At 44.6% G+C, this 22,185-nt stretch overlaps 1 protein-coding gene across 1 annotated transcript in view; it reads right to left on the bottom strand.

The window, feature by feature from the left end:
• Positions 1–22,185, bottom strand: part of stpg2 (sperm-tail PG-rich repeat containing 2) — a 100,672-nt gene that overhangs the window by 48,070 nt on the left and 30,417 nt on the right. The window contains exons 5-6 of the mRNA XM_041201088.1: positions 8,107–8,222; positions 5,251–5,359 (exon numbers count right to left, since the gene is read on the bottom strand). Of these exons, the coding sequence (XP_041057022.1) occupies positions 5,251–5,359; positions 8,107–8,222 (225 nt within the window). The remainder of the gene's footprint in view (positions 1–5,250; positions 5,360–8,106; positions 8,223–22,185) is intronic.

Genomic DNA, 22,185 nt, shown 5'->3' with positions numbered 1-22,185 from the left:
TTTACAAAGTTAAAAGGGGTGGAGGAGGGAGGGTTATCAAGACCCCCTTAACAGGGTGATATCTCATTAGGAGATATTGGACTGAATCTTACGCTGTGGGGAGGGGGTTCCCCGTCCAGACCCTAAAGTTAGTTGTGGGCCCGCATCTACTCGGCCAGCTCGCTCCACAGCCATTCAAAGCCCAGTTGGACCTTTAATTGGCTTGAGGCGGGCCTTCCGCCCCTCCAAGAGCATGTCCCGCCTCCGGAGGCTGCTGGCCAATCAGAGGGCGGACAACTCTCTTGTTCCAGCGGCGTCACCGGGAGTGGTGGCCACTGCCGGGACTGCAGGCGGTCCTGAAGATGCGTGTCAATGGAGCCTGGACTTAAAGGGAAGTCAGAGGCCTCACTGTGTGTGGGGCGGCGGGGGGGGGGGCGGTGGGAGAATCCAGGTGAAGGGGGAGAGGGGGAACCCTGGTGTGGGGGGGCATTACCTTGGGATGGGGAAGGGGGACCTCCAATGAGTACAAGATGCCCAAAGAGGTGGCACCCATCCTTGCCTGGTCGCCAGTGCACCAGGTTTCTTGACACTTGGCACCAGCCTGCCCAGCGGAGGCTGTAGGAGGCCCATAAGTGGCCATTATTTTGGCCACTTAATGGTCCCAATTGGCACATGAACGACTGGGCAACTTGACGGTTCCCCGGCCGCTGCTAAAACCACAGCACAGGTCGGACTAGGACAGGTAGGCATACCGCCATGGCACCTAGTTTTATGCCCCCACCCCATCAGCCAAACCCATACTGGAGGGAATGTAGCGCTCACACCACCTACTATCCCACCCTGGGGGGGAGGAATGTAAAATTCTGACCATCCCGCTTTAACTGTGCTGAATTGTACGGTCCCCCAGTGCCTTACTTCATACTGTTGCGTGACCTATTAAAACCATTTTCAAATGGGCTCTCAGCTCCTGGCGTTACTACTGACCGACTGTTCTTTTTCCTGGCTAAGCCCAACCACAGCTCAATAAATCACTGACACCATCAACTTTTAATTGAATCATTTAAAGTTGGCATTGCTCAGCAGAAAGGAATTGCAATATAGAAAAGAAATCCTCCGTCCAAAAACTCCCACCAACGAAAACACAGAACATTGATATAAACCAGTTCCTATCTGGAAGGTCCTGTGGTGCAGTGGATATGGCCCTAAATCTGAGTCAGAAGCTCTGGGTTCAAGTACCACTCCAGGACTTGATGACCAAGGAAGGTGAGTTCATAACAGGGCCAAACAGGTTGGGTATCAACTTGTAAATCCTTCTAACACACGCCAATGGCAGGCAGTAGGAGTGGGAGAGGTTCCTGATCAGCCATGTGATGGAAAGAAATTGGAACCTCTACCGTCATTACCCACAGCTCCAGGCACTGTGGGTCCCACTAACTTGTGGGATGTTCTGCCCCATGTGTCCAAAGATCTGTGGGCTGAGAATCAGCCTGAAGACCCAGGGCAGAAACTCATGACCCTGAGCGGGACATCATCATTGAATCAAAGGTAAATGAAAAGTTCCACATTCTGGCAGGAAGTCAATGTGCAAATCTTTATCTTCAGTGTTCAAATCACAGAATCCCTTCCATTAGCAGCGCACCTCAGGAATTTTTATAACCAGAGCAAAAAAGTATAGTTTTAAGAAACTTTTAGATAATATTTTCCTATCCACATCTTTTCTCAAATAACTGCAAATACATTTAGTGGGAACTGTGGGAGGTTGACTGGTGACTATGGGAGGTCAGGTGGGGGTGTGGGAGGTTGAATGGTGACTATGGGAGGTCGGGTGGGGGTGTGGGAGGTCAGGTGGGGGTGTGGGAGGTTGAGTGGTGACTATGGGAGGTCGGGTGGGGGTGTGGGAGGTCGGGTGGGGGTGTGGGAGGTCGGGTGGGAGTGTGGGAGGTCGGGTAGGGGTGTGGGAGGTCGGGTAGGGGTGTGGGAGGTCGGGTAGGGGTGTGGGAGGTCGGGTGGGGCGTGTGGGAGGTCGGGTGGGGGTGTGGGAGGTTGAGTGGTGACTATGGGAGATCAGGTGGGGGTGTGGGAGGTCGGGTAGGGGTGTGGGAGGTCGGGTGGGGGTGTGGGAGGTCGGGTGGGGGTGTGGGAGGTCGGGTGGGGGTGTGGGAGGTCGGGTGGGGGTGTGGGAGGTCGGGTGGGGGTGTGGGAGGTCAGGTGGGGCGTGAGGGAGGTCAGGTGGGGCGTGTGGGAGGTCAGGTGGGGGTGTGGGAGGTTGGGTGGTGACTATGGGAGGTCGGGTGGGGGTGTGGGAGGTTGAGTGGTGACTATGGGAGGTCAGGTGGGGGTGTGGGAGGTCGGGTAGGGGTGTGGGAGGTCGGGTGGGGGTGTGGGAGGTCAGGTGGGGCGTGTGGGAGGTCGGGTGGGGGTGTGGGAGGTTGAGTGGTGACTATGGGAGGTCAGGTGGGGGTGTGGGAGGTCGGGTAGGGGTGTGGGAGGTCGGGTAGGGGTGTGGGAGGTCGGGTGGGGGTGTGGGAGGTCGGGTGGGGGTGTGGGAGGTCGGGTGGGGGTGTGGGAGGTCGGGTGGGGGTGTGGGAGGTCGGGTGGGGCGTGTGGGAGGTCGAGTGGGGATGTGGGAGGTCGGTGGTGGTGGGGGGGGGGGGTGGGTAGCAGAGTGGGGATCTGTGAAATTCCTAGTGTGGCCTTCTCACTGCCCTCCTGTCTGCCCCAATCCGTCCACAATTTTACAGGGGGCAGGCGAGACCTATAGGTGCAACCAGAAATAGAAATACAATTGTCCAATCCATTGGGACCACTACTTTTTGCCAGTATGATATATTACAGATGTATGCATGGAAGCGTGGTAGCTGGTAGTGCAACATCCCTCATCCCAATTGAAGCCCTTTAAGGGGCCAATTGTTGGCCGCTTAAGGGCCACTTCCTGCTTGGCCTCAATTTTGAGGCTGGCAGGAGGGGTTTAGAAATGGTGTGGTGGGGTGGGTTGGGAGGGTGGAGGGGGGAAGCCCAGCAGATTACCCTGCTCTCAAGCCTCGGGTGGAAAGGGGGTGGGTGCCTCCCTCAAGGCCCCCCCTTTCCATATCGGGACCCTCCCCGCCTCCAGTCTGCTCCCTGAGAGTGTTCCCTCCCCCATTGGCCCTCTCCACCTTGACCCCCAATGCCCCTGGGCCTCACCTCCCCACCCCGCCATGAGACCTCCTTTATTTACCTCGCCTGGACTCCGTGATATAGTATAGAGTGATGGGCTAATGAATAGGCTAATGAGACCATGATGACATTAGCAATGTAACCGTGACATTAGTAGTCAGATGACCAAGAGGCTCTAAGAGAGCTAGATGCAGCACAGACTTGTCCTGATTATCAAGTGCTTCTATGAGGTCTTGGTAAATAGTTTGTCACAAAAGATTTGAAGTTAAAACATACTTACTATGTCAAGTCTATCCAAAAAGAGCATAACCTCATCAATGTTAGGTAAGCCAAGACAGCATGGTATCAGTGAAACATCTCTAAAACTCGGCAGCAACACTAAAAGACCTCAAGGCAGGGTGGCAGAAGCGGAGGTAAATCCATACCAAAACAGTAGAATCTGGGGGCTGCTTGTAATCCCAGACCTGGCCACTGCTGCTGCTGGCGCTACTGGGACTACAGCGCCCTCCAAGGCAGGACTTCCTCCTGAGTAAGGTTTGAAGATCCATCTCCAGCCAATCAATGCTCCTCAGCATGTTAAATGGTCGTGGGGCTGCCGTGATTGGCGGGGATGTGACCCTCGCTGACTCTTCGGGTGGTGGGATGGGAAACCCAAGCATCTGAAAAATCCTGCCCCTGGTGTTTTGGCCAATATATATATCCCCCAGTCAACATCATTAAGAAACAGGTCAGCTGTTCATTACCACATCGCTCTTCGCAAATTGGTTACTGCTATTCCGATATGGTACAGCAGTTAGTACACTTCAAAAGTACTCCATTGGTCATGAAGTGTCCTGGGACATCCTGAGGTGCTACATAAATGCAATCTTTCTATTGTCCATTCACCTTGGAGTCCAGGATCATTTCACATCCAGATAGCTGTAAATCAGGTCCCACTTGCTGTAAAGATCTTTTGTCAAATGACAGCGTAGACATAGCCCAGTTCTTAGTAAGTACAAGTTGCTCCAGTTCAGGAGCTATCACCAGCTCGAGTACAGTGGGGTGGATGATCTCCTTCTGTGCTACAATTTTGATGAATCTATGATAAGCTTACAAAATGAAAGTTCCCCCAATTCATATTTTTTACTCAGAGGGAGCACACATCTAAATGAGGTCCACAACAGTAACATTCTTCGCAATACAAAAGAGGTTTCTCATTTAATGTTCAGGTTTTACCAGGCACCAGGTGAGACGTGTTTTACATTCTATCTATGTCAAATTAATCCGGGAGAACTCGATGCTGAGATCAAAGGGGGTCAGGCAGGATTGCAATTTTAAGCAAAACCCTCCCATCAGAAAACAGAGGCAATTGGATGTAACATTGGTTTTACACCCCACATGACTTTTACTCTTCCTTGATGTTGAGGGAGATTAGTTTCGACGAGGGTATAAAAATGGGCATTCCTTTTGATACCCACCCACTAGGTTAAAACTTCTCCTGAGCTCTGAATGTCTGGAAAAAGGAATCAGTGTGATGTGAGGAAATTATTTTTCATCCAGAGGGTGGTTGGAGTCTGGAACAAACTGCCTGAGAGGGTGCTGGAGGCAGGTTCAATCAAGGTATTCAAAAGGGAATTGGATTGCTACCTGAAAAGAGAGAATGCGCAGGGTTACGGGGATAAAGCAGGAGAGTGAGACTAGGTAGAATGCTCTTTCAGAGAGCCAGTGCAGAGTCGATGGGCCGAATAGCCTCCTTCTGCACTGTAAAGATTCTGTGATGCTGTGACATGGGACGAGCAATCCCTTGCTCTGAAACTGACATTATCCCCCACCTCAACCAATTCTCAATGGTCCCACTGCACAGCACCTAGATTTATTGCTATTATTACATGTCACAAGGAGACTGGCTTCTACATTTTGACAAAAGAGGCTATTGGAATTTGTGACATGGCTGACATTTGTGAAATAAATGGGCACAGTGATATAACAAATTGTCATTGGTTATTGTGTGACAGACAGAATCATGTAACTGATTCAAGCTATTCCACTGAGGAGTTAACAGTGTAACAGAAGCTGGATAACATTTTTTTAAAAATGAAGAAAGCAACACCAGCTTCTCCAATAATCTTCTTTTACCTTCTTTTCCTCCTCTTGTACAACTGCTTCAAGATATCGAGGAACGTAAGACTCGTATTTTTGATCTTTATTCTTCATGTTCAGGTTTTCATATTGAACACTATGGTCCCTAAAGCACAAAATTGACTCATATTTAGTTAATGTCTTTGCATATATTGTGCTTTTATTTATATTACATAGAAGATTTAGCACAGAAACCGACTATTTGGCCTTACTGGTCCATAATTATGCTTCACACAAGCCTCCTCCCATCCCTCTCAGATAGCCTTCAACTCCTTTCTCCCACTTATTTAGCTTGCTCTCAAATATATCACTACTCACCTCAATTACTCCCCGTGATAGCGAATTCCATATTCTCACCACTCTCTGCATGTTTCTCCTGAATTCCCTAGTGGATTTTATTACTTACTATCTTATATTTAAGATCCCTAGTTCTGGTCTCCCCCACAAGCGGTTACATCTTCTCCACATCTACCCTGACAAACCTATTTATAATTTTGAAAACTTCCATCAGTTCACCCCTCAGGCATTTGTAGAGAAAGGAGCTCCAGTTTGTTTGCAACCTTTCCTGAAAAGTGTAACTGGGTACTTCTGTATCATACGTTGATGTCTTTTTTGTACCTTTTCTGCCATCTCCATGTCTTATTCTTAATAAAGTGGAAACCAGAATTGCTAACAATAATCCAAGTGTGGTCTAGCCAAGGTTCTCTACAAGCTTAACATAACTTCTCTACTACAAAAGCAAAATACTGCAAATGCTGGGAATGTGAAACAAAACCAGAAAATGCTGGAAATGCTCAGCAGGTTGGGCAGCATCTGTGGAGAGAGAAACAAGAGTTAATGTTTCAGGACTGTGTTCTGATGAAAGGTCATTGACCTGAAACGTTAACTCTGTTTCCCTTTCCACAGAGGCTGCCTGACCTGCAGGGTATTCCCAGCACTTTTTGTGTCCCTCCTATCAACATTATTCAATCAAAAAATCAGCCGCAGTGCTTTGGTTCCTTTTATTAGTGGCTTTATTAACCTGCATCATACTTTTAGTGATTTGTACATTTGCCTATAAATTAATGTCCTTAAGTAAACATTTTTACAGGAGTTCCACCATCCACAATTACCTATTAGACTCACTTATTGTCTTCCTTTTAATGCTAATGGATAGTGCAGTGACAGGAATGTTAATATTAAGATCATCACGAACTTGTCAATAGTTCCCTGGAACACTATCAGATGATGTGCAAAATCTGATGGGTCCCTAACGCAGCCTGTGCAGTTGAGTGAAATACTTATATCTTTTTTTAACAGCTAAAATGTACTTAAAAGTTACTATACTCACTTTAGTATTATTGAAAAATGAGACTTGCTATCAAAGCTTTTTGTGGCAATGCCTCCGCCAATCAGAGTCCACTTGCCAACCAATCAGCATTCTCTTCTCATGCAGTATAAATTGTTGTTCCTCCATTACTGTTGATAATTTCTTGCGAGCTTTCCTGATGAGTGCAAGACGAAAAACTTTGACAGCATGTCTCTTTTTTTCAGCAAAACTCAAGTTCTGTACTACCAAATGACTATTTGTATAATAAAGGCAAAATATAGCCGAAAAAAAAGAGATATTTTTTGTTAAAGCTTTTCGCCCGGCACTCTTCAGGACAATTCCCAATGAAATACCAATGTCAGGGGGAACAACATATTTATACTGTATGAGAAGAAAGCACTGATTGGTTGGAAAGTGGATTCTGATTGATAGAGGCATTGCAAGATGAAAAGCCCTGATAAAAAATGTCTCTTTTTAGAACAATATTCAAATTCTGTACTACAAAAGCAAAATACTGCAGATGCTGGAAATCTGAAATAAAAACAGGAAATTCTGGAAAAATCCAGCTGGTTTGGCAACATCTGTAAATGGAGAAACAGAGTTAACATTTCGAGCCCTTCTTCAGAGCTGAGGAGCTCTGTATTTATATACTGACTTTGTGAGGGAACTTTTGCAACACTTGATGCGCTGTCCCTCATGGCTCAGCTGCTGTTTCAACCTATGCCCAACTGAGACACCTCAGTTAAACATTTCATTTGAAAGACAACGCCTCAGACAGTGTAGCATACCTCAGTACTGACACTGGCAGAGTCAGCCAAGATTATGTGATCAGGACTCTGGGGTGTGGGCCTTAAACCTGCAACTTTTTCATACAAAGGCTTGAATGCTTCCTGCTCAACAACAGCAGGTAGGGGGGTTTAGAAGTGGATTTTATGTTCTGTCACCACCAGTTATAACGGGAACAACTGTATGATATACGATGGCTAATATAACAGGGTAGTTCAATTACAGTGTTCATGTATATTACAAGAGTGTGGTACATTACAAAGAATGCATTATTTAATTATTTAAACTCAGTATCATTGCCAAGTACAAACTGTAACTCCAAATCATATAGAGGGATTTAGGAGGCTGAAGTATTTAAGAGGTAATTGAACATTAATGAGGTGTTATTTACTAATCCTTATTCTTGTGCAGTGCAATAAGGTGTAAATTACTGAGTCAGCACAGCTGTTTCTGCCCACGATGACAGTGCATTTAAGATGCTGTAACCAGCAACTTTGAAATTGACATCAGCCCAAATGGCTAATGATTACGAGAGGATCGCTTTCTGGCCAAGAAAGAAAGCTGCCCATTTTAACCTCAGGTGTTTTAAGTGTAGGGAAACTGTACTGTACAACAATCAAAATGTAGTTTAATTGTGCTATAATTCCAATTAAGAGGGATTTCAAGCCTACAGGTAATTGTAATAAATATCCTGCAAATTATAAGCCACGAGCATGACAAATGCCATTTGATAGCTGTGAGAGTAAAATCATACTGACTTCAGGAGATCATACGTCCCTGGTCCAGGGCCCTCAAGAACTTTAAAGTCAGTACGTTTCGACGTCCGGTTACCAAAATGCACCCCCTTATATTGTCGAGTAGGGTACGGCTCATTCTGAAACAAAAGAATTGCAAAATTCTGACTTAATTTCCTTACACCAAGATAAATCTCATTGATGCTAATGATAGATTAGGCATTTTGAAAAGTCTTACGCCAATATTATTTCACAGCCAATATGACAAAAACACTAAAATAAAGGCAAAATACTGCGGATGCTGGAAATCTGAAACGAAAACAAAAAATGCTGGAAAAACTCAGCAGGTCTGACAGGATCTGTGGAGAGAGAGACAGAGATAACGTTTCGAGTCCGGATGATTCTTCTTCAGATCTGAAGGGAAGTAGAGATGTGGTGAAATATATACTTATTAGGTGGGGCGGAACCGGTGAAGCTGGATAGAATGCCAGCGATAGGTGGAGGCAATGGAGAGATGGCAAAAGATGTCATAAACAAAAGGTCAAAGAGTTGTTAATGGTGGTGGTATTGGCTAAAGGAGGTGCTAATGGTGACATTAAGAAAGCAAAATGACATAATGGCCAGACCCGGGTAAGCACTCTGGAAAGTGACAGATGGCCCTAGTGGGGTTGGAGAGGGGAAGAAAGATCAAAAATAGACTAAAAGCTGGGGATAAAACAATGAATGAAAATGGAAATAATTTTTTAAAATGATAATGAAAATAAGTGGGAAAAACTCAATGAAAATTAAAAAAAATAAATAAATGATTAAAAATGAATATGGAAAAAAGGAGGGAGGATGAAAGAGAGGGGAGATGGAGGAGAGATTTCATGGTCTGAAGTTGTTGAAACCAATGTTAGGTCTGGAAGGCTGTAGAGTTCCTAATCGGAAAGTGAGGTGCTGTTCCTCCAGTTTGTGTTGAGCTTCACTGGAACATTGCAGCAAGCCAAGGATGGACATGTGGGCATGAGAGCAGGGTGGAGTGTTGAAATGGCAAGCGACAGGGAGGTCTGGGTCATGGGTCATGCTTGTGGACAGACCAAAGGTGTTCCACAAAGCGGTCACCCAGTCTGTGTTTGGTCTCTCCAATGTAGAGGAGATTGCACTGGGAGCAGTGAATGCAGTAGATCAAATTGAGGGAAGTGTAAGTGAACTTGAAAGGAGTGTTTGGGCCCCTGAACACCTTGGGTCTGTCCGCAAGCATGACAAACCACTGCAGTGCTTTGCCAAACATAATCATGGACTAATCCAATGGAAGGCCATAGTCACTGCTGTCCTCTTAGGGAATGGGACCTGAAGGAGGAGGAGATAGAGAGAAATTATCCTGTCTGGTGGCGGGGCCAAGACCAAGGGGGCAGAACCTTAAAATTGGAGCCAGGTCATTCAAGGGTAATGTTAGGAAGCAGATCTTCACATAAAGGGGAGTGGAAATCTAGAAATTTCTTCCCCAAAATGTCCTTGATGCTGGAACCGAATTGAAAATTTCAAATTTGAGATCTTTGTTAGATAAGGGTGGTACAGAGCGAAGGTGGATAAATGAGGACAAATACAAGATCATCTGGGATTTAACTGAATGGCAGATTGGACAAGGTTCTTAATGGCCTTCTTCTGTCCCTGTAATCCTCACTGGGATTCTGGGTTTTATCTGTGGGAGCATTAAATAGACAAGCAAGGGAGTGCTGCTAACTTTCCAAATAGATGGTGTTTTGTCCACAGCTGTAATATTGTGCACTATCCTGGGCATCCTACTCTAGGAAGGATATTTGGAATTGTGGCAGGGGCACAGAGAAGATTCATTAAGATGAAACTGTAGATGAGAGGTTGTAATTATGATGAAAGGCTGAAAAAAATGTTCTTTCACACCGATAGATACAGATCAGCTCTCATCTCACTCAATGGTGACAGATGGAGCTCCAGAGGCTCAAAGGTCTCCTCCTTTTTCAATCTTCCTAAGCATTTTTTGTGGAATTGCCACCATTAAGAGCACAGAAACCCCCTGCTTCAGACTACAAAGCCAGAATGACTTTTGCACCTCCAAATAGGTGACTAGTTCAGACTTGCCTGGCAAAGTGAAAAAAACACACCGGGAGTATGAACAAATCTCCAGAGGATACCAGGAGTCAAGCAATGTGTTTTTGGCTTCTTGGCTCAAGGGTTATTTATTTATGCCCACCATTCTTCCAGTAACCATTATTGTATCTAATTTCAAACAGAGGCATATTTGTAAGCTTGCTCCTTAGATAACACAATATTAATAAGGGATATATCTTCAAGACCCACTGTCTGCAGCTCAAAGTATTGATTGCCACACTGGAAACTGAAATCGCTGAATTATAAATGATGCAAATTGGCCACTACTTTAGAGACCTTACTGACACTCAGGTAAGAATTCCCCATTTATCACTGGATTAAACGCCTGTTAGAAAAACAAACATGGCATAAGATAATTAATGTTGGCCTAATAATCTTAAATCACCAAATTCTTTCTTGTCTCAGAATGCCATTTCAAGGTCAGCCTGGGCTATAATTACTCATTTAGCTGATAAAATATGATTTAATTGGAGCAAATTCATCTAGGTCCTGCCTCTCGTCTCTGGCAAAAGCTGCAACATAATTTGCGGAAGAATTACTGATCTTGGCCCAGTCTGACAGCCAAATGGATGGGGAAGGTGATCTGAAACTTTTTTTAAAATGATCTTGCACATAAATAAATGCAAAATGGAATACAGAATTAGAGTACCCCCACGCTTTAATTCACCTGTTAATGGGTTTCTCTCTCATTATTTCTCTCAGGTAACTCGGCTGGGTAGGGTGAAAAGGAACCAATATTTCAGGGCCGTCACTATTCTGGTGAAAGGATATTGACAACGAAGTTGACTTTTAGGATAACCTTTGAAGTGAGCTTTTTTAATGCAGTCTGTGAGCTTAAATCCAATTATGAAGTTGCATGATTACAGAAACAGAAAATGCAAAAAAAAACTAACTTTAGCGTTAAGTTCTGAAAATAGAGGTTTATGGTAAATATATGGGCAATGGCTTTACAAATCTACCCACCCATTGTAGACCAGGATATGAAATTACCACATCTAGAGATCCCAGTCACTCTTAGTGGTCTTATCCGTGTGAATTATTAAAAATAGTACGATGGCTTAAAATTAAGGTCAGGCCAAGGTTGTATTCCATAAACATTTAACGTTGCTTCACATTCTTCTTTTTGGAATGAAACAATTTAATATTTTAGACGAAAATTGATAGTTGCAAAGTTTTCACTGTGTTTCTAAAAATCAATACCCTTTTACATCGAGTGGTACCAGGGGGTGAGGGACTTCAGTTACCTGGAGAGTCTGGAAAAACTGGGATTGTTCTCCTTGGAGAAGAGCAGGTCAATGGGAGAATCAGCAGAGGCATTCAAAACCATAAAAAGTGTTGAAAGAGTAAATTAGGAAAAACTGATTGTGTTGGCGGGAAGCTCAGTAAACAGAGAACACAAAAAGAGCCAAAGGTGATGTGAGGAGTTTTTTTTTAAACACAGCTTTTTGTTGCAATTTGGAATTTGCTACTTGACTGACCAGTAGAAGCTGACTCAATGGTAACTTTCAAAAGGAAATTGGATAAATACTTGAAAAGGAAAAATTTGCAGGGCTACGTATGGTGAAAGAGTAGGGGCGTGGGACGAATCGGATAGCTCTTTCAAAGAGCCAGTACTGATGGGATGGGCCAAATGGCCTCCTTCTATGTAAGTCTCATTCAATAATATTCCTAATCATCAGCTCGACATAAATCCTCAGCTAGTAGCACTCTTGTTTACCGAGTCAGAAGGCTGCTGGTTGAAGCCATGGTCCAAGGTTTGTGCACTTAGGATGACACCTCACTGCTGTACTGACAAGGTAAGGCATTGTTGAGCTGCCATTGTTTTGAACGAGACATTCATTGAGGTCCACCTACCTGTTCAGGTGGATGTAAAAGACCCCATAGGACTTTCAAAGGAGGGTGCTACAGTAGGCCAACATTTATAGAATGCAACAGTTCAGAAGGAGGCCATTTGGTCATCGAGTCAGCAACACCTCTTTCAAAGAGCATTCTGGATAGTCCCACTCTTTTGGTCTTTCCACATATCGCTACAATTTTTTTGAAATGTTCATCCAATTTCCTTTTGAAAGCTACTATTCAATCTGTAACCATCGCCCTATTAGGCAGTGCATTCCAAATCCTAACCACACATCGCGTAAAAGGGTTTTTCCTCATATCTCTGAATCTTTTGACAATCACTTAAATCATCCCTCAATAAATACCAAAAACCAAATGCCCACGCTGCAAGCATTTGACATGGTTGGCCACATCCTCCACCTCCTCTAAGGCCTTTCCTCCATTGGCCAGCTCAGTTGCTGTTGCTTTTGATTGGTTCCATTCTCATGTACTGACTGATCAGATACATCTCTAGCAGTGACTCCTCTTCTCTCCCTGTCATTACCCCTGGAGACTCCCATGGATCTAGAAGCCCTCCTCTTTCACCTCCAAATACTGCTCCTTTGCAACATCACCTGCAGAGATTAGGACACCGGCTTCTCTTTTCCATTTCTCTCACCCACCCCCACTGCCTCTGTGGAATCTCTGCTTGTTTATGATCTGGTCTTAACTATGCCACAATATTTTCTGGTTAAACGTTTTTGTAACCTATCCTGAAGCTTCAAACCCCAATGTGCTCTTCACTAAGTCAGTCTGCTTAACTGGACCAGCCATATAAATGCTGTGGCTTCAAGACCAGGTCAGAGACTGGGGATTCTGCAGTGAGTAACTCATCTTGTCCCTCACCAAAGCCTGTCTACCATCTGCATGGCACAAGTCAGGAGTGTGATGGAATACTCTCGACTTGCCTGGATGAGTGCAGCTCTAAAACATTCAAGAAACTTGACACTATCCAGGACAAAGCAGCCCGCCTGCTTGGCACCCCATCCCACCACGTTAAACATTCACTCCCTCCACCACCAAAACACACTTGCAGTAATGTGTAGCATCTACAAGATGCGCTGCAGCAACTCGTCCAGTCTCCTTCGACAGCACCTTCCAAACCCATGACTTCTACTACCTAAAGGACAAGGGCAGTAGACACATGACAGACTCACCACCGCCTGCAAGTTCCACTCCAAGCCACACACCATCCTGACTTGGAAATATATCGCTGTTCCTTCACTGTCGCTGGGTGAAAATCCTGGAACTCCCTCCCTAATAGCACTGTAGGTGTACCTACAGCACATGGACTGCAGCAGTTCAAGGTGGCGGCTCACCATCATCTTCTCAAGGGCAATTAGCAATAAATGCTGGTCTAGCCAGCGATGCAGACATCCCATAAATGAATAAAGAAAAACTTGTAATATTTGGAATCTGTGTCCCCGACCTCAGCCCTCTCTCAGCCACTGAAAACCCATCCATTCCTCTGTCTCTGCCAGGCTCCATTTTAGGTCATATACAAACCACGTCACTATACTCAGAACGTACATAGTGTATTGTCTTTTTAAAAGATCACAGTCTGCAAGATCACTCTCGTGTTCAAGAAAATAAACTGTTAAGCTCAAGGTCTGCATTCTGGGAGGTCTGTTAAGAGTTTACAACTTATAAATGTCAGGCCCAACTAAAAGCAACAAGACTGCTCACTGAGCATAGGGCTGCTCACAGTAACTAGGATTTTTATTTACGGGTGCATGTTTTATTTACGTTTTCTCAAGTGCAACAATGAAGTAGAGGGAGAAACCTATTTCTTTGACATATATATTTGAATGGTTCACTTTCAAGCACGACAGTGAAGGTTAACAAACTCCCAAAACATATGTTTTCCTGAAGGCTACAAATGATGCCCATTAATAACAGACCTTATAAGCCACCCCACTGCAAAGCAGGTCCCTTCCCAAGGGTAGGGAGGGGGGGGGGGGGTTCCTTCATAAATCATGTAACTTCATATCATGCTTAAGCTTCTCTCAAGGTCATTTCATACACACACAACGCACACACATGACAATACCTTTTATAGGGAAGCACATTTTTAAACTATATTCTGATTATTTTCATTACACGGTAAGTTACAGTTCACAACAACAATTTGCATTTAATTGTTGTCTTTAACTGCCCTAGGTGCTTCACAGGAGTGCTTATCAAACACCAAGCCATATAAAGAAATAATAGGACAGGTGGCCAAAAACTTGGTCAAGAGATAGGCTTTAAGAAGTGCCTTTAAAGCAGGATGTTAAAACTCAGCTAGCTGGATGGTGAGGGATGGAACTGCAGTGTAGCTTTATACATCTCTTCTTCTTCAGTTCTCTGCCAAAGGCAGGTCTGACCCACAGTGCTACAACCTCCACCATGAGTAGGGCCCAAATCCATCCTAGCCAGAACAGGAATCAAGCTCCTTGCTGTTGGCACCAATTTGATCCACATCAGCTATCCAGTCAAGGAGTCTGAGTTGCTGTGGCAACATATGTTTTTATATGCATGTTGTAGCCTGGAGCTATGAGTAGTGATGGTAGAGGCTCCAATTTCTTGCCACTCTTTGGCTACCAAGAATCTCTCCTGCTCTTAACCCCTGCCACATATTGGAAGTATTGACCAAGTTGATACGCAACCTGTTTAGCCACATTCTCAATGGCCCTTGGTCCTCGAGTGAGACTTGAACCTGAAGCTTCTCAGCTCAGAGACAGGGATGCTACCCACTGCACCACAGGACCTCCTTCTATACGTTTATAAACTTTTATTACAGAGACATACCCTATCATCCACCTCCAATCCAACTACAAAAGTTTCAGTTTGTTCCTATATATAATCTTTTGAAATAAACCAATTTAATTGTTCCTTTATATAGGAGCCCAGTTCATACCCACAATCTGAATGCAATTAAACAGCCAATTAATATACAAGTGGCAGAGAGGTGTAGGAAGGGAATTCCGGAGCTTAGGGCCCAGGGAGCTGAAGGCACAGCTGCCAATGGTAGAGCTTTGAAAATTAGGAAGTATAAGAAGTCAGAATTCTTTGATGGCAGAAGACAGATCTTGGATGGTTGTAGGGATGGAAGGGATTACAGAGATGAAGAGGGGTGACGCCATGGGATAAACGAGCTTACATTTATAATGCACCTTTCGCAACCTCAGGCACGAACCCGCAAAGCGCTTTATGGCCAATGAAACACTTTAGAAGTGTAGTATTGTTATAACGTAGAAAAGATGGCAGCAAATTTGAGCACCGCAAGGACTCACAGAAACTGCGATGAAATGGAGGGATTTGAAAACAAGGGTGAGAATTTTAAAATCGAGACATTGTCAGGCCGTGTGCCAATGCAGGTCAGCAAGCACAGGTGTAATGGGTGAGTTGGGTAACTGGTCCTTTTAGCGGGTGATTATGAAAACCATGACTGGATTGTAGCAAAAGTACGGGGAAAAAAAAGTAAAAAAGAGAAAATGCTGTAAAAGTTAACATTCCCAATTTTACAAGAATCCCAACAACAGCAAGTTCATTAGGTTGCACAATTTATGGCGCTGCATCATATAGTTAAAAGAAACAGCTGTGGAAAATGACAATGAGTGGAGGTATCCTGTACTGTTTTTCATGCTAGTTTGGAGGTAGAAGTCCATGAAAATTTTAGTCAACCTCAACCAAATAGAGGCCTACAGTGTGCCCGAGCTGTCTGACCACCTTAATGTAACCAGCCAGCAAGTTATATGCAGCAACCCTATGGACAAACATTGCAAGAAGCTCCACAAGGAAAGGAAAATTAAATAAATCACAGAGGAGGGATTGTGGAGGCTGGGGTTGCTGTCCCTGGAGCTGAGAAGGTTAAGAGGAGCTCCAGAGAAGAGTCGTATTGGACTCGAAACATTAACTCTTGTTTCTCTCTCCGCAGATGCTGCCAGACACACTGAGTATTTCCAGGATTTTCTATTTTTATGTCAGATTTCCAGAATCCCCAGTATTTTGCTTTTATTGAAGGTTAAGAGGAGATTTGATAGAGGTGTTCAAAATCATGATCGGTTTTGATAGCGTAAATAAAGAGAAACCGTTTCCAGGGGCAGAAAGGTTAGTAACCAGGGGACACTGATCTGAGGTGATTGGCAAACGAACCAGAGGCAACATAAGGAAACATTTTTTTTTCACAGCGAGTTGTTGTGATCTGGAATGCACTGTAAGAAATAGGGACCTTTAAGAAATGGTGTTTTTTTAGAAGTGTATAGAACTGTAATGGAACTAGCTGCCACAGCATTTAAATCCCTCTCTCTGTGAAAAAAACATAAACAATTCTAAGGGGTCAGGGACCAAGGCAAGGTAGAAATAAAGATCACAGAGACTGAACTCCCTGCATTGAGGCCAATAGATTCTACAAATATTCCTGAACCGATGGCAGCAAACCTTCTGGCACCCTGCCTACCCCAATGGCTTCAAGCCAGGGTGAAGAACAGTGGGGAGAGAGTTGAGCACGCTGATTTCTTGGGTACCTTTCCTGACCTGTATTCAGTGCATCAGAAGAGTTTGAACAGGTGATTGACACTGGGGGAGCTCCCAGCCCCTAGAAATAAAGTATATTAACGAGTGCTCAGAGACAGGGTGGTGGGGGGGGGTGGGGGCAGTCCTTGTCAGGCAGCTGCCTTCTACAGGTGGAGAATGGAACTTTGTGCAATATATGTAAACAACTTGGATGAGGGGACAGATGGTATGGTGGCTAAACTTGCTGATGACACAAAGATAGGTAGGAAAGTAAGTTGTGAAGAGGACATAAGGAGGTTACAAAGGAACATGGATGGGTTAAGTGAGTGGGCAGAGATCTGGCAAATGGAGTACAATGTGGGCAAATGTGAAAATTGTCCATTTTGGCAGGAAGAATAAAAAAGGAAGCTTAGTATCTAAATGGTGAGAGATTGCAGCGTTCTGAGATTCAGAGGGACCTGGGTGTCCTAGTGCATGAATCACAAAAGGTTATTATGCAGGTACAGCAAGTAATTAGAAAAGCTAATAGAATGTTATCGTTTATTGTGAGGGGAATTGAATACAAAAAGTAGGGAGGTTATGTTTCAGTTGTACATGGCATTGGTGAGACAAATCTGGAGTATTGTGTACAATATTGGCCTCCTTATTTAAGGAAGGATGTAAATGCATTAGAAGCAGTTCAGAGAAGGTTTACTAAACTGATACCAGGAATGGGTGGGTTGTCTTTTGAGGAAAAGTTGAACAGGTTAGGCTTGTATCCACTGGAATTTAGAAGAGTAAGGAACAACTTGATTGAGGCCTTTAAGATCCTAGGGGTCTTGACAGAGTGGATATGGAGAGAATGCTTCCTCTTGTGGGAGAATCTGGAACTCAGGGTCAGGGTTCAAAAATAAGGGGCCACTTATTTAAGAAAAAGATGAGGAGAAATCTTTTTCCCAGAGGTTAGAGAGTCTCTGGAACGCTTTTCCTCAAAAGGCAGTGGAAGCAGAGTCTTTGAATACTTTAAAAGCAAAGCTAGATAGATTCTTAATTAACAAGGGGGTGAAAGATTATCTGGGGTGGACAGGAACGGTGAATGGAGGTTACAATGAGATCAGCCATGATTGCGGAACAGGATCGAGGGGCCATGTGGCCTACTCCTGCTCCTAGTTTGTATGTTTGTATGTATGTACGATCGACCAGGAAAGGGCAAGGAAGACAGAAGAGTTCCCTAACACTTCGTCTAGTGAGCAGAATGTTGCTATCACAAGTTGCTGAGATCAACACACTCTATGCCAACTATCCGTTCATCCTCTGGGATCAGTGAACTACTCTCAATTGTCACGGGCCATATATTTTTCTTGTAATGCATCATACCTAAACTATTACTTCTTTATAAACTTAATGAACTACCTTAAAATTACTTATGAGTACTCGACTGCTGATCTCAGGTATCCATGGCTCCCGAGTCCAAAATCTTACAGTATTGAATACGATTCAATAGTAACTTTCAAAAAAAGATTGGACAGATGGTAGAAGTGGAAATGTTTGCAGAGCAATGGGGAAGGGATAGGGGAGTGAGACAAATTGGATAGCTCTTTCAAAGAGCCAGCACAGGCACAATGGGCTGAATGACCTCCTCCCATGCTGTATCTTTTCATAATTCTGTAAGTCCCTGCATGCACGCCAAGCTTGAGAAGCCAGCCCTGTCATATATGAAAAAATGTAATCACCTTAATTGGAAGCAATAATAACCATTCGCTTTTAATGATATTGAAACAAAATCAGAAAGTACTTTTCATTTAATTGGAAGTGCATCACAACACAACATTCCTGGATTTGAATCAGATTCTTGTCACCAAAAGATGACTGCAAGAAACTTTAGAGATGGAGAATGGACTGTGACTGTCTACCGGGTCCATTTTGAAGTTATCCAAAATCAATTTCTCTCGCTTCGATACATTAGTATTATTACGGAGTGTCATCATCTATTAAAATGTAATTCGTATATTACAAACAATCCTTTGGGGGAGTTTAATTTGCAGCCCCGTTTTGATTCAGTCAAGTTAAATTCCCTGGTTTCACTTAAAACTTTAAGTGGGGTGGGAGGAGGCTTGTGTAGAAAATGAACACTAACATAGACCTGATGGGCCAAATGGCTCGTTTCTATTCCGATTAATAGAAATTACAGAACAGAACCAGGCCACATGGCCCAGCTGGTCCACACTGGTGTTTATGTTCCATACAAGTCTTCTCCCAGCCAACTTCATCTCACCCTATCAGCACCTCCGTCTATTCCTTGCTCCGTCACATGCCCATCCAGCTTCCCCTTCCCCTTAAACCCGTCCATGCTATTTGCCTCAACTGCTCCTTGTGGTGGCAAGTTCTACATTGTCACCAATCTCTGGGTAATGCAATAGTTTTTCTATCCTGCTAAGTCTCCATTTATAATTAATACATTTATAATTAATACAATAATATAATAAATTAATACCATTAATTTTCTCAGGTAAAGCAAGGTGTGTGAGTCAGTTGCCTCAACAATTTGGCTACACATGGCCTGCAGAGATAATCTGCTCTGATTCCAGTGGATTGTTTATCAAGTCGCTGGCATAGAAAGGACAGCTAGTCTCTACAGTCCACTTGAGCACGGCTGTCATGTCCCATACAAGTTAGGCCACTCTTGGATCATTTTGCAAAGTCCTGCTCTCTGTGTTACTGAAAGGACCTCGAGGCACTGGAGAAAGCGCAAAAAATAAAACAGTTTTATAAAAAAAGAGGGACACCAGCACTGAGAGGGTACAACAATCAGGAAAGGCTGACGGCTAGACTGGGGACCCTTGTCCCAGACTGAGGCCAGAATTACTCCCACGTCAGCCGCACACGTGTGCCCGACCCGAACGAGCATAGAACGAGGCGCGATGACATCAGGCAAGCGTCCCGCCATCATCGCTCACTCGTGGGTATTTCAGTCGGTGGGCGTGCGCGGGAGTCAACAGCGCACCCGCCGACAATTAAAAGGCCTATTATGGCCATTAAAGTATCAATTGAATTCAATTTTTTGTTGCCCGTCCAACCTTATGGCTGGCAGGCGGGCAGGCAAAAAAAAGCCAAGCGGCCTTTGGATTTTTTAGGAAACCTCATCCACGGGGCAATTAAAAAGTAATTTAAAATTTTAACATTTCACTCATAACATGTCCCTGCTCATGTGACAGAGCCGCATGAGGGGACAGGTTTTTTAACATTTTAAACTTCTTTACTTTTAATTTTTTAAATCTTCATCTCCCAGTCCCAGAGCTTTTCCTGCATGTACCCCTGCACATGCGCTAATTTGCGCACTGGCCCTCCTCCCACCTACACAGGCAGCGCTGCAGCGCAGGTCTCATGCTGGGCAGGCAGTCAGCTTCTCGACTGCTCCCGCTCACCCACGCCGAGCCCGCCTGGCGATGGCAAAATCCTGCCCTGAGCATTGACCAGATGGAGGTACTTAAGATTAGGAAGGGGTTTTGGTGACATCTGAAATGGAACTTCTTTATCCGGACAGTGGTGAGAATGTGGAACCAGCTACCCGAGTTGCTAAACTAGTGGGACAGACAGCCATGGATTTTAACTTTCATGGGCAGTGGGCAGTGGGTCAGGCAGCAGGTAGTTGAGAATGAGCTGCCTGTTGACACCTTTTTCAATTAAACCTTTCCAGCACTAATTGCTGCTAATGTAAAACTAATTTTTGCTTATTCACATTCCAAGAGCAGAGCTGTCAAGAGTGTGCCTATCGTAAATTTAGGCATTTGGATTGCAATCTCCCACTGTGCCCACATGACCTCCATGTCTGATTTTAAGTGCCAGGTTCACAGTGTAAACGTGTAAGAGGTGTCCCACAATGTCATTCTTTATGTAGCTTTAAAGAAAAAGAGATATTTGCCGAGGTTGTTCGAGTGGGGAGTACTCTGTCTCTGGGTTCACGTCCCATTCCAGAGAGGTGTCCCCTAAGCGAACACTCCCAGTGCAGTGCTGAGGGAATGCTGCAGTGTTGGAGGTGTCGTCTTTCAGACGGGATGTTAAACCTTAAGGCCCTATCTGCCCTCATAGGTGGATGTAAAAGAGCCTAAAGTGGAATTCAAAGAGCAGCAGAGGAGTGAGTTCTCCATAGTTTCCCAGTCAATAATACATCCCTCCTCAATTAAAAACGCAGACTATCTGGTTGTTGCTGTTTGTGGGAGTTTACTGTGTAAGTTGGCTGCCCTGTTTCCTACATTGCAGCAGTGACTACACTTCAAAAGTGTACTTCATCAGCTGCAAAGCACTTTGGAAACATCCTGAAGTCATGAAGGGCACTATTAATCCAGGTAACGAGAGAAACTTGTGCTGAGAAATGCACTGGGTAACGAGGACTCCTGTGTATACAGTACTGTAACATTTGGATTCAGAATGCCTGCAGTAAGCAATCAATAAGAGTTACTGCTGCTTTAATCTGCTTTACAGAAAACTGGGCATAGCTTGATATCTAATCTAAATCCCATATTGCCATCATTCAGTGCACAGAATACCACACTAGCTCACTCTAAACATCTCTACTGCCATCTGCTGATGTATAGACGTAATGCACCGTTCTTTCACCCAACTTTACTCTTCATGAATAGAGATATGGAACACAAAAGCAAAGAAGTTATAAAAAGCAGGTTCGGCTTCAGCATGAGTAGCGTGTCCAATTCTGGGCACAGCACTTTAGGAAGGATGCAAGGGAGTGCAGAAAGCTTTTTGAGGATGGTTCCAGGAAGGAGGGCCTTCAGTTATGTGGATAAATTGGAGAAACTGGTATTGATCTCCTTGGAGAAGGTTGGGAGGAGATTTGATAGAGGTGTTCAAAATCATGAGGGGTCTGGACAGTGTAGATAAGAGAGAAGCTGTTCCCCTTGGTGGAAGGATGGAGAAACAGAGGACACTGATTTAAGGTGATTGGCAAAAGAACCAAAGGCAACATGAGGATAAGCTCCTTTAAGCGGCGAATGGTTACAATCTGGAATGCGCTGCCTGAAAGAGAGCTACCCACTTTCCCCGTGGCCCTCAACTAACTTCCAAATACAGCAGCCATTTCCCCCTCAAGATACTTAGCAATTTATTATTCAAAACCCAGATTCCACTGTGAGAGGAGCAGCTGGTAGAGGGGCTAGTGAAATCTAAGAATTTTGCTCTGGGTAAACAGTCAAAAGGCTGTTTCTGCTCCTGGGCAAAGAGGGACTGAGCCTGAAGACAGGATTTTTAGCTCGTCTGTTGGCGAGAACAGAGGCGGGCAGGCACAGAAATTCACGCCGTCGGCTGGCATGCCAGTTTGCTGGCACCATCGCATCTACAGGTCATTCTCCTGAAAGCAGGATGGGAGTTGGCAGGGCTGTCTGCCTACAAGCCCAATTAAAGGGTGATAACTGGTCACAATTGGGGCTTATTGTTAGAGGCCGACTGGAATTTTCCAGTCAACCTGAGGGGCCCCTGAGGCCTCGGGGGAGGGGGGGGGTGGGGAGGCACCCTTCTGGAGGCGGGGGGGGGAGGGGGGTGGTGGCGGAATCACTGCCAGGTGGCTATTTCCCACACAGTGCATTTGACCCCCACATCAGGGGTCCTGAC

Source organism: Carcharodon carcharias, chromosome 1 (assembly GCF_017639515.1).
Source record: "Carcharodon carcharias isolate sCarCar2 chromosome 1, sCarCar2.pri, whole genome shotgun sequence".
NCBI lineage: Eukaryota > Metazoa > Chordata > Chondrichthyes > Lamniformes > Lamnidae > Carcharodon > Carcharodon carcharias.
Note: the sequence above shows the minus strand (reverse complement) of the source record. Positions and strands in the feature narration are given on the sequence as shown.